The sequence below is a fragment of the Amblyomma maculatum genome, chromosome 1, assembly GCF_055883805.1.
Source record: "Amblyomma maculatum isolate TAMU_Amacu chromosome 1, ASM5588380v1, whole genome shotgun sequence".
Taxonomy (NCBI): domain Eukaryota; kingdom Metazoa; phylum Arthropoda; class Arachnida; order Ixodida; family Ixodidae; genus Amblyomma; species Amblyomma maculatum.
In genome coordinates this window covers 353,997,233-354,009,527 of record NC_139344.1, presented here as the reverse complement: position 1 = coordinate 354,009,527, position 12,295 = coordinate 353,997,233, and the positions used below count along the sequence as shown (strand labels likewise).

General features: G+C 49.0%; 1 protein-coding gene across 1 annotated transcript in view; it reads left to right on the top strand.

Annotated features, from left to right (window-relative positions):
- The window catches only part of Sobp (Sine oculis-binding protein), a 125,513-nt gene extending 114,286 nt beyond the window's left edge, over positions 1–11,227 (top strand). The window contains exon 3 of the mRNA XM_084590760.1: positions 5,763–11,227. Within this exon, the coding sequence (XP_084446886.1) occupies positions 5,763–7,348 (1,586 nt within the window). The 3' untranslated portion in view covers positions 7,349–11,227. The remainder of the gene's footprint in view (positions 1–5,762) is intronic.
- The last annotated feature ends 1,068 nt before the right edge of the window (positions 11,228–12,295 follow it).

The window sequence follows — 12,295 nt, the reverse complement described above, 5'->3', positions numbered from 1 at the left end:
GTCCTTAAAACATCCAGGCCAATAGTATTCTTGCAACAGCCTCTGCTTTGTTTTCTTTATTCCAAGGTGACATGACCACGAGCTGCCATGGGAAAGTCGCAGTAAGTCTCCGCGGTACTTTTGGGGAACGACTAATTGGTCCCGCTCTACTCCGCGCTTATCCTTGAATAAGCGATACAGCACTCCCTTTCTCATCTCGAAAGAAATATTGTTTGCTGTCTTAGTGGCGCGGTGGCGCTCCCTTATCTCCTGTATATTGGGATCATTGGCTTGCTCTATAGCTAAGTCCTCTCGGGTTCCACTTAAAAGTCTCGTGAGATTACTAGACACTGGCGGCAAGAGGTTACTCTCAAGAACGTCCTCATTCCGCGTCTCATCAAGCTCACTTTCAAGTTGACTTATCTGAGATGCCTCGCTCTCAAAGTTTTCTGACCTGCTATCTTCCGCATTTACCATTGTTTTAACTGCCGTTTCCTCCGCTGTGGATTTTTCTGGAATGAGCAGTGTAGCTAGTTCTCGCGCCTTTGAACGTGTTAAGGCTTGCACAACTCTGTCTCCGAAAAGGATGCCCCTCTTTCGCAGCAGCATGTCCGATTTGTTGGAGAACAAATACGGATAGCACTTAGGAAGCTTTCCTGAAACGGCAGCCTCGGTTGTTAATTCGCCGAAAGGGCCCTCGATGACCACGTTCGCGATCGGCAAGCACACACTCTGTTCCTCAACTACCTGTCGGATCCATGCACACTGTCCTGTATAGTCGGAAGGCGATACATACGCCGGATGGACAACATCCATCGTTGCGGCCGAATCGCGCAGTACCTTGCAAGGCTTCCCGTTGACTACTAGGTCATGCAGGTAGGGTTCTAAAAGCTGCATATTTTCATCGCAGTCCCTGACATACGAGAAAGCAATCTTTTCTTTCCGGCAGTTGATGGCAATGTGACCCTGCTCATTACACCTAAAGCATGTGAGCGGCTTCCTAGCCTCAAGCTTATTCTTTGTGTTCTGCACGTTGGTCACTTCCCCACTTTTCTCACTGCCGTCCTTTCTAGGGAATTTGCCTGAAGAAACCTTCATTTCTTCGTTTCCAACTCTAGCAAAGTGCCTTTCCTGACGGTTTTTCATACTGAACTTGGGATTGCGGGGCCTATCCACTGCTGGATTGCTGAATTGTCGGCGCGAAGCATACTCCTCAATAAGTTCGGCAGCTTCAGTTGCCGACTTAATTTCGCCTCGGTCCTGTAACCAATTTCTTTCTTTTTCTGGGAGGCAGTTATAAAACTGCTCCAAAAGAATTTGCTCGACTACAGCGTCCCTATCACTGTAGGAATCTGTGCTCTTTAGCCACTCGCCCAAATTAACTCTTAAATTGTACAGGAATTCAGGGTAACTCTCGTCCCTGGACTTAGTAGCTTTCCGAAAACGTTGTCTGAACGCCTCGGCGCTAAGCCTATACTTTCTCAGAAGGCAAGCTTTGACCTTCTCGTAGTTGTCCGCGTCCTCCTTGCTTAGCCGCGCGACAACCTCCGCTGCCTCGCAGGGCAGAACCGTCAATAATCTCTGAGACCAAGTGTCTCGCTGGAAGGACAGTTTTTCGCAGGTTCGCTCAAAGTTAGCCAGATACAGACCGATATCCCCTGATATCACATATGGCTGCATGTACTTTGACATCTTGAAATCTGCCTCCTTGTTGAGAAGAGGTACCGCTAGCTGGGGACAATTGCCCGACCTCTTGCTCAACTCTAGTTCTAATTTCCGGAGCTCAATTTCTTGGTCCAGCTTTTTTGCTTCTCTTTCACGCTTCTTTTCCTCTTTTTCCCACTCACGTTCGCGCTCCCTTTCCTCTTTTTCCCTCTCAAGTTCACGCTCACGCCTCTTTTCCTCTTTTTCCCGCTCTTTCTGCTCTTTTTCCCGCTCCTTCTGCTGTCTGAGCTGTTCCTTTTTTTGACCGATGAGGTTCCATGCTTCACTGAGCTCCTCATCATCGGCTCCCAAATCTGTGATTGCCTTTATAATCAAAGGTTTTCGTGCCAAACCACTTGTATCAATTCCCAATTCCTCACACAATTGCAACAGTTCCGGTTTCTGCAGCTTTTGTAGGTCCATGATCGCTCCGAGTGTCGGCTACTTCCAAAACAACAGTGCAAACTACCAAACCTAAAGGCGTTTCCACACTCTCTTTACCAGTTCTAAAATCTAACCCTGTTCTAGAACCTGGTCCACATCAGAAGAAAAGCCAAGCACTCACCCACACATGCGATCGATGTTCCGAGCTGCCCTCTTGTTGGCCGATTGTTGCTCCTGCTTGTTGCTTGAGATGCCACCTCCGATCACAAGGTGTTGTGGCTTGTAGCTTCAGATCCACCTCCAATCACCAGATGTTGTGGCTTGTAGATTCAGATCCCAACGCTGGGCACCAGTCGTTGTGCTTGCAGATTCAGATCCCACCGCTGATCACCAGTTGTCGTGACGCTGGGGCTATGTCGACCCGGCCTTCACTTGGTAGCGTGCAGAGACTCGGGGTTGAAGAAGGACTGAATCTTCGTAGTTGGTAAAATATATACAAGCAGGTTTACTGGCACTTTGAGAAATCTTATTTACAATATTTACACGAAAAAGAAGGGTACATCAGCAAAATGGCAAGCGTTAAGAGTTCATAGCGAGAAGCGACTGGATGAGCCTTTTACCCAGGGCCCAGAGCGACATTTCGTGCTCTGCAGCGTCCTTAAAAACCCCCTATGTCCAGCCCCTCTCTGAAGATGCTGACCAACCAAATCCAGGGCACGCCCCTCAGGTATCGGCATCCAATCGAACACATCACTGCACTGATGGTCTGAAGCACTGACTGGTCCGGCATTCATTCGTTGGGCGTGATCACTTGTTGGCGGGAAAAGCTTGGGAACGGCGAGGAGAGGAGGTACATTTCTATTCTTCAGCAAAGAAACCACAGGCTGGTTCTGGGGGCTTTACTTCTCAGAAACCCGAGTGCACGTGGCGCCGCATAGGGCTCCCAACATGGTCCCTTTTCGACAATTGCAAATCTTTCCTGCATTCCCGGGAAATCACTTAATGGCCGTATGAGTCATGCTCTTCTCTTGTCCTGCACGTCAGCGGACATGTCACTCTGTCGTCTCCTTTGGATAGGAGGCATTCATCACTGGAGGATAGCACTTCTCGACTGGAAGGGTGAACAAAAGAAAGCACTTCCTGCTATTTCCCGCAGGGGGACGTTTCTTTGTGTTTTTCCAGACGTTCTCTTGACAGGGCCAATTTGGCATTTGCAGGTTGTCCACAAAGCAAAACATGCTTACAAAACAGGATTCCTGGAAACAGGCTCACTTAGAGCCAATGGACCATCACCACATATTCACAAAACTTTTCCATGCCCACAGGCGAACAATAGAGCGCGCAAATGCGGATGCTTGGTCGTAACAACTCGCAACCTTGCCTACATAGCCTAGTAATGCTTTCGCATAAAAAAACAAAAAAAGTCGTACAACGAATGCACTCGCGTTACGTTTCTCACCTGAAATTATTTGTGAGGTTACGTTATTATACACATTCTCACACGAGTGTAGGCGGCTCAGTGTCAACGAACAGTCTACTTTTACAAAGCGACCAATATTCTTACTTGGGCTCCGTATGCCAGCCCACTTGTTGATGGTGGTTTGTATTCTTTCTTTTTCAGTTTGATTTCGACTGCTTGCATTTACGGGAATGTCGCCGTAAGATTGCTTCTTACGATGACTGCACCGTACAACTCGAATCTCGCGCCATCGAATCTGCGGCATGTCCTCGAGGAGGAATGAAAGGATCTGCGGGAAGGATGCGCGCTCCGCGTCTGACGAAGTCATATAAGTAGTATGCCGTCAATTGTTGTTAGCAAGCCATAGTATTTTATAATGGAATGTAGAGACAACTGTGTAGGTTCATGCTAGCTGGGGAATACTAAGTTAAAATATAATTTCCTCCTAGAAAAAGAAGTTCTCTGTTTTTCAGTGTAAAATTTTTTTAATAACACGGGAGGTGAAACTGAATGAATACACCTCGTAAAAAGCATGTCTTCAGGTGGTAATGGGTAAAATATCGCACCTGTGTCCACATTCCGAGTTTCAGAAGTGTCGTTTTCACCTTGACCTCTAGTCACCTAACTGGTGGAAACGCCAGCACCGGATGTCACTTTGGTTGCCACCACTTCTGGTTCCGGGCGTCTCCACTAATCAGATGAGGGCGAAAACGACGCTTGTATACTGTACCATAGTGTATATGTTTCTTTTATTTTTACATACCCTTTTCTTTCTCCCTATCACTCACCTCTTTGATTTCCTCCACCCTCGCTATCCCTTTATTTCCGCCGCCCCAGTTCAGGTGCTTCAGATATCAGATAGCAGATGCCGGGGCTGGCAAACATCTTTTTCTTACCTTTTGTATATACAATAAATAACCACTGTTGTCTACTGTGATGGGAGCAAAACTTATCCATCAATGGACGTATTCAGCCAGTGCAATTCGACATGAAGATACTAGCACCATTACCGTCACACGTGACATGTTAAAGCCTTATTAAAAATACATGGGTCACTCGGCCGGTTTGCTTCCTAGTAATGGCGTGTAGTTCTCTTTGCATGACCAGGCTTCCAAAGAAATACCCTCCGTGAAAGTAAGCGCTATTTGCATGTGCATTGTATGCCCCTGTCTCGATTTTACTACGTATTGAGCGTGAAATAATTTCTTCGCCTGTTGTAGGCGCTCCTAAACGTGGCGCTTAATCGAACCGAAGTGAGCGCGGTGTTCTCATGCAGCGAGTGCCTCTACAAGTGTCTCTTCCTTCACTCCGCGCTGGCTTTGTGCAGCGAAACTGAGAAGGCACCAGACTGCATTACTTCTTTGTCGGCGTCTCAAACTGATGCATGCACCATCAGTATATATATATATATATATAGGTGCTGGAGCAGAAATTTCTTTGAGCGCACGGTACGACTGTCCTCCAATTCTTTTTATGGTTATATCTGCTCTCGACCGCGAGATCAGCTGTGATTATTATTATTATTATTATTTTTTTTTTATTTTTATTTTTATTTTTTTTTGCTATGTACCGACAAGATCAAGTGTCTACCTTTTATTGCAATAGCAATACTGCGCCAGGTTTCGGCCCGTCGCGTCGTTCCGGGAAGGGCCACGTTTGCCCTTGAACAGCCGCGAAGAACTGCGCTCAGTCACCGGCAGCTAATGCTTTCGCTCCACATTCGTTTCAGCGGCATTTATATGTGAGCTGGTAGCTTACGCTCTCTAGTCATACTCTTAAAGGATGAACTTGAGTGTCCCCAGTAATGCAGCACCTTACACTGACGGGGCGTGATAGGAGAATAATGTATCAGGCAAGAGAAGCTTCCGCAGTCGCTATCGCAATTCAACTGGGGTTAACCAGAGTTAAACCACAACTAATTTTTTCAGGCTACCAGCTCTCCAAGGTGAGAGCGGCAGTCGTCATGAACCCTCTCAAGCCTATTTGCACGGAACTTGGAAAGCCCCTCGGCTTTCTAGGGAAACCGTTTGGGCTGTATATTTTTCAGAAACCACTTTCCGTTACTTTTATAGGCTTCCTCTCGTGAGTATATTTACCACGGCTACTTGAAATCTTTAGCTGTGTTGTTCGCGTAACAAAAGCAGAAGCCAAATAATGTGACTTTGTTCTTCCCGAAGGTGTCTGCGTTAGCTTGTTAGCTATAAATATGTTCTTTGGTTCTTTTTTACGCTCGCAGATGGCGCCAACCTGCCGCCCAACTGCATCCTGTGCGCCTGGTGTCAGAAGGTGGGCATGAAGCTGTTCACGCTCAAGACGACCAGCGGCAGCAAGGCCTTCTGCTCGGAGCTGTGCTTCACGCAGTGTCGCCGCGCTTCATTCAAGAAGAACAAGGTGTGCGACTGGTGCAAGCACGTGCGCCACACGGTCAACTACGTCGATTTCCAGGACGGCGAGCAGCAGCTGCAGTTCTGCAGCGACAAGTGCCTCAACCAGTACAAGATGAACATCTTCTGCCGCGAGACACAGGCGCACCTGCAGATGCACCCGCACCTGCAGGACGCCGCCTGCAAGGTCGCCTCGGGACTCATCACGCCCGAGCTCTGGCTTCGGGACTGCAAGAGCCAGCCGCCGGGCACCAGCAACGGCCACGACGCCTCCTCGGAAAGGGAGGACGAACACCAGAGTCCGCCACCACCTCCGCCCGCGCTTCCAGCCTTGCCCCCGCCACCGCCGCCATCATCTTCGGCGCCGCCGCTGCCACCTCCGAGACCGTCGCAGCAGTCACCTGACTCTGGGACCGGAGGCGACCCGGTCAATCTCTCCCAGAAGGCAACGCACACGAAGCCGTCCAAGAGGCGTCGGTCCTTAAGGTCCTCCCGCTCTTCGCCTGCCAGAAGCCCTAAAAATGGCGGCGTCGGGTCTTCGTCTTCTGGTCACAACCACCAGCCGCACACCGCGAGGTCGCCTACGAGAGCGACCAGCACAACCCCGCTGAGCAGCCCCGGCGCGGTGGCTACGCACCATCTAAACGGGCATCATCCGCACACTCCAGGCAGTCCGCCTCCGCTAGCTCCCGTCTTACCACCATTGCCGCTGCCCTGCAGACCCGGAGCACTACCGGATCCTGGCAGAAGGCCTTTCCTGCCGCCTCCGCACCCCGCGTTCCACATGTTCCCTCCGGTGCCGCCGCCACCGCCGCATTTGCGGATGCATCCGAGTAGCGCTGCTGCGGCGGGTGCACCGTCTGCCGCCGCTGTGCCGACCATGCGCGCTTTTATGCCACCGCCGCCGCACCCAACGACAGGGCCTCCGCCACCAACGGGAGTCGTTCCACCCATCGGCCTGCCCCGACCGCCGCCGCTTGCCATGCCCGCCCCGAATCCGCTGCTTCCTCCCCCCACAGTCATGGTGCCCTACCCCATATTCATACCAATCCCCATCCCGATACCAATTCCCATACCGATCCCACTCAAGTCGCCCGCCGCGCTGCCAGCACCATCTTCTTCCTCCACTCCGCCAGCGACGAGGGACCACCATCACCACCACCACCATCACTCCAGCAAGAAACGCTCCTCCGAGCACCACCACCGTCACGAGAGGCGCCGGCGGAGAGTGACGCCCGAGCACGACGACATGCGGGACTCGGTAGACACCGAGGACGAAGACAGCGGGTCCAGGTCGGTGCCCAGACCTGCGCCCCCCGTCACGTTGCAGCTCAAGGTTATTTGCAGGAGCCCGGTCCCGGAACAAGAGAAGCGGCACCTCGACGAAGATGACGACGAGGCTGGAAGGGACGCTAAGCGAAAGTGCCCACGTGAATAGGCCGACCGTGTGGACCTAGTGATTAGTGCAGGCAGGAGGCTTCAGTCCCGACTCGCCTTGCACGTGTCAGTTCCTTCGAGCCGACCCTGCAGAGCCATTTGCGGATGAACTGTTTAACGCGTGGGGCAGTGCAGGGACATTGGCGGGACCTTTAGGATTACTCACGTAAACCGGTTATTGTGGTGTGGTTGTGCATTAACTGTGCTCAGTGTTGAAGCTGACCGCGATCAGCTGCCATGCACAAAGGCAACCTTTTACAATTGTTAATGACGCGTTAGCTGTCTAAATCTCTGCATCACCGTGGAGTTAGTTGCAAATCTATCGTTGTGCGCTGCGTGAACATTGTATCTTACTTTCCTTCTTTTTAGTGCAATGACAGTCGGTGTGGAAGACTGCTGTTGCCACCAAAGCAAAGCTTATCTTTTGTTTTCACGGTGCTAGTGAGCTGCGAAGAGAAAGTTATCTCTAGAAACTATTGTTATCTTGAGAAAGATTTCTCTAGAAACTATTTGCCTGTAATTAAGATTGCCTGAGGGCCGCTTTGTTCTCTTTATGCTGCACAGTAACCACGCAAAATGCTCAAGTGATTCTCTGCAGTTCTTGATTGCTTAAAGGCGAGGAATGAAATCTAGAATTTTCTACAACGCCACAAGCAAGGCCCGCGCTGAGCTGTATGCTACGACACGAGCTGCCAGCAGAGTCTCCTCTCAGAACAAATTATTACATCGCGGACAGCACAATTTCATGTTTGAATACAGCAACATTTATGGGTCGGATTAAGGCTGACATTCTGGCGCACAAAGTATTTGACCATTTGTGATAGGTGTCGTCTACAAACTATCCATTCTTATCAGACTGAGTAATGCAGTGTGCGACGTTTTGCTCTGTACCTGGGTGTCTAAATCGCACAGCGAAGCCATCTGGCGAGTTTTGGTTGCTAGTTTACAGCTTACTTTTTCAAAAACAAATTCATACATGCATTGTTTTTTTTTTTGTTTTTTTTTTTTTTTATGAACGATATTTATTACCTCAGTGCATCACAGGGCTCTATTCACGTAAGTGAAGCCCAACTTTAGGTCTACTTGTTTTTTTTTTTTCGATAATCCTTTAATTTTCTGAAAAGCAAAATTTTGTAAAAAAGAAAAGTACTAAACGAAATGTGCCACTGTTTATGGTGCGTTGTACAGCGCTTATCAGGAGACGGAACGTGACATATTTTGCGGATGACGACACCAGCTTTTCATCATTCGTGGACGGGAGGGAGTCACATGCATATACCATAGCCGTAGTAAGCCGTTCCCGTGGATATATGCTTCGGAGCACCCTTCGTGGTCAAGTGTAACACGTCAGGTTTCACTGTAGTGCCATTTTTGTCGAGTCCTTTCGTCTTCGCGGCAACCTTATTTTCACTTCAGACTGTTCCACTGGATATATTTGCGTGAGTGACGACGTGGGCGAGATACCCGCTCTCAGTATTATCTCTGCACCAGCCGTGGCCGCAGACCAGCGTTGGCGCTCGAAGCAGCACAGTTCGCAATCGTCACCACATTCATGACCACATTCCTCACCAGGCTGAGTTCACTCATGCAAGCGTCGTTATACTTGCATACCACTGAGCATCGTACCTTAATGACTTGCCGCTGATATCGTTCGCCACACAGGGAGAAATTGCCCCTTTACAAACTTGGTCGGGAACGCCCTCGTAGCTCCTGACTTGTTCCGCTGCCGGTACCAAGTGCCAGCGCAATGAATTTCGCACTCAAATGACTCAAATTATCGCACAACTCTGCTGGTTTTACCGCAATTACGGCGCGCTAATAGTCGACCTATGCCGCTGCGTTTGGGAAATGTTCAACCACTGTCAAGAACCATAACGATGCTATTGCTTCGCGCCTTTAAGCAGAAAGCCTTCTTTCGGACTTTGCAGGCATAATGACAATACTGGATAATAACTGTACAGCGTTCAAATCAAATTAGCCATTTATAAATGCATATGTTGCGCCGTCAACTTTGCCTTCGCATAATGGAAGAAATCACAAGGACGTGCAATTGGAAATAGATTCGGATTTCCCCCCTCCCATTGTCCACACTGTAGGTGAGGTGCCATAGTACTGGCTTCAATAGCCAGTAGTGCCAGATGTCTCTCTATAATTCATTTACAGTTCAAGAGTAGTCAGTCACAACTCATGAATGCAGCAGCAAATACCCCCAAAGGAGGTTTTTCAACCAATTGCATCACCTTTCAGTGCCGCCCACCATCAAACGAGGACGACAGTAGCCTTTCTCCCATATGCTGAACAGTTTCTTTCCTTCCAGAGACTGAACACCAAACGCTAGCACAACGCCCTTTGTCACCTACTGGCATGAGAGGGAAGCAATTGTTTTATGCCTCAGCTGCTGGGCGATTCCTCTCTGTCATTGCCATTGGTTGGAGCGCTTCTCTTGATTAACTTTGCAGCTGCATTCTCGACTTGTAACTGACTACAGTACCTATATTTTGAAACACTACGCCGCGTACCAACGTGCCCGCAATGTTCCATCTCGGGGTGTCTCGCGGAGTGCTCGCAGACTCTCACAATATTAGCACTGTGGTGTTTCCTCGCATGCAAGGGCTCATCTCGATTTAAATTCTGCGTTTGTACCCCGGAGTTATCCAGTAACTCTGAGAACGCGCACAATGTTTTTTTTTTCCATCTGGAAGCACAATTCCCGAGCTGTTGTTCGCACTTAACTCCCGTTTCTTACTGGTACGCACCGAGCGTGCTCTAAGCTACCAAGACCATCCTGCGGGAATGTGTTCGTGAACCAAATGCACTGCATGCTTACCGTATGTATCAATCAATTTCGAAATCAATAGCCAGCCTCGCTTGCGAGCGCAGACGGAATCTAGCGCAAATTTTCTGCTCCTGAAAATTCATAAATTACGAATCAGCCGTGCGGTCAAACACTGAAAACACTAAGATGTGGCATCCAAGAAGTTGTCGTCTTTAAACAGAAATATTTTGATTAGTTTACCGTTCTCATCTCAAACATTCGGTGACAGAGCGCATGCTGCAAAGCACGGTCGCAAACCACCTTACATCACAAGCCATATCAGCCCTGCTAGCGAGACGACAAAAAAAAAAAAATAGTTTCGTTTCCTTCTTCCTACATTCCCAACAACAGACGACAAAAATACATATGTGCATACAAATATGTGCAGATGAACAATGTAAAACTACATCGTAGCGGTAAAACAATTGCAACCTTTGTTACTTACGTTTCCTACACAACTGTTAAATTCTGCTTGAAGCGCGCCACTCTACTGGTCTAAATGTCGCTGTAAAGAGAGAGGGAAAAAAAGCAAAGACAACCTGGAAGCATCTTTAACCATCCTGACATAGTCATTTTGTCAGGCTTGCACATTGCGTGGAATATATAGTCTCTTTCAGTCCTCACGCATTGTTTGTCGCGAGTGCCATGATCATTGTTACTTTTTTTTTTTTTTTTTTGCATGTCAGAACTGTTGCGGATGCACGATACGCGGTAACCAGTTCTTCAGTTGCACATGATGGCTTTGACACCTGCAAAGGCAGATGTATAGTTGACCTTTAACGGCAGTGTGTTCAAGTCGTGCCGCTAAAAGCTGAAAAGAAGTGCGCCGTGAATTGCGCTGCTTCTATATAGTTCCTTTATATTTTTGCGTACGCGCAACTAGAATGTCCTGCATGGTGACACACTGCGCATGCGTGCTATCTATCGTTCTTGGAGCTGGTGTCCGTGTCTCGTGCGCCCGCGACGCCTGAGCAACATGTTCCCTCCTGTGTGTACATATATCGATGAGCGCCCGCTGGGGCCGACACTGCAATTCTGATTACATAAACTTTGTTCAAAGCAGCGTTCAACATGTCTCTGTTCGTTTCTAGACACCACACACACTTTGTAGTTCATACTTTCTTGCCGGACGGCTCAGCGCTGGGCCCCCACAAGCTCCACTGCTCCGCGAAACGGTTTGTATATGTGACACTGTGACAGTAGCCAGACACCACTACAAAGCAATGCCGGGCTTGCTGACTGAATATGCTTCAAGCAATACCCCAATCTCGTCAGATGTACATTATTGCCACTACTCAAGAGGTCACGCACATGACATTCTTTGGCATTGCTCGGTCAATTGTGGCGCACCAAAAAGCAAGATCATCCTGAATTGCAAGCAATACCAAAAAGCTGGCATAATTGGTTTGGTTGGTGGGGTTTAAGTCCCAAAGCGACTCAAGCTGTGAAAGATGCTGGAGGGCTCCAGAAATTTCGACCACCTGGGGTCCTTTAGCAGGCACGGACATCACACAGCACACGGGCGCCTTACTTCTTCTCTCCGTCGAAAAGCGGACGCCGCGGCCGGAATTCAATCCCGCTTCCTTGGGCACAGCAGTTGACCGCCCTAACTACTGCGCCACCACAGCGGAGCAACTGACAAAATTGTTAGGTTGGTACGAGCAGAACGCAGAACGTGCACAAGCTGCCCGTCAGCTCGAAAGGTACGTCGCACGAATACGTTAATGCAGCCAGTACGCGTCACAAGAATGCCAACTTGCTAAGTCCCGTTCAGGACATCGCCCTCGGGTTGACAACACTAAGGCCTGCTTAATAATCTATAAGAAGGTGTGTGTGTGTGTGTGTGGGTGGGGGGGGGGGGGGGGGGGGGGGCTGGTAAAAACTTGTGGTAAAAAAATTCACAGTATACCAGAGTTAACCATGTCTTGTCGCTGTTATTGCTTATTAAAGGAGGTTGTTACTGGTAGAATAGCTCCTACCTAATCCCCGGCTTCCGAAAATGTCGGCAAGCGACTTCGACTTCTCTGAAGATTTCAGCACCACGCGCTAGTGCGTCGTTTTTAAAATCTATCAACCTGAAATGTGGAGGTAAGCATTATCCTCAGCTGTGCAACGTTGGGCGTTGAACAGGTT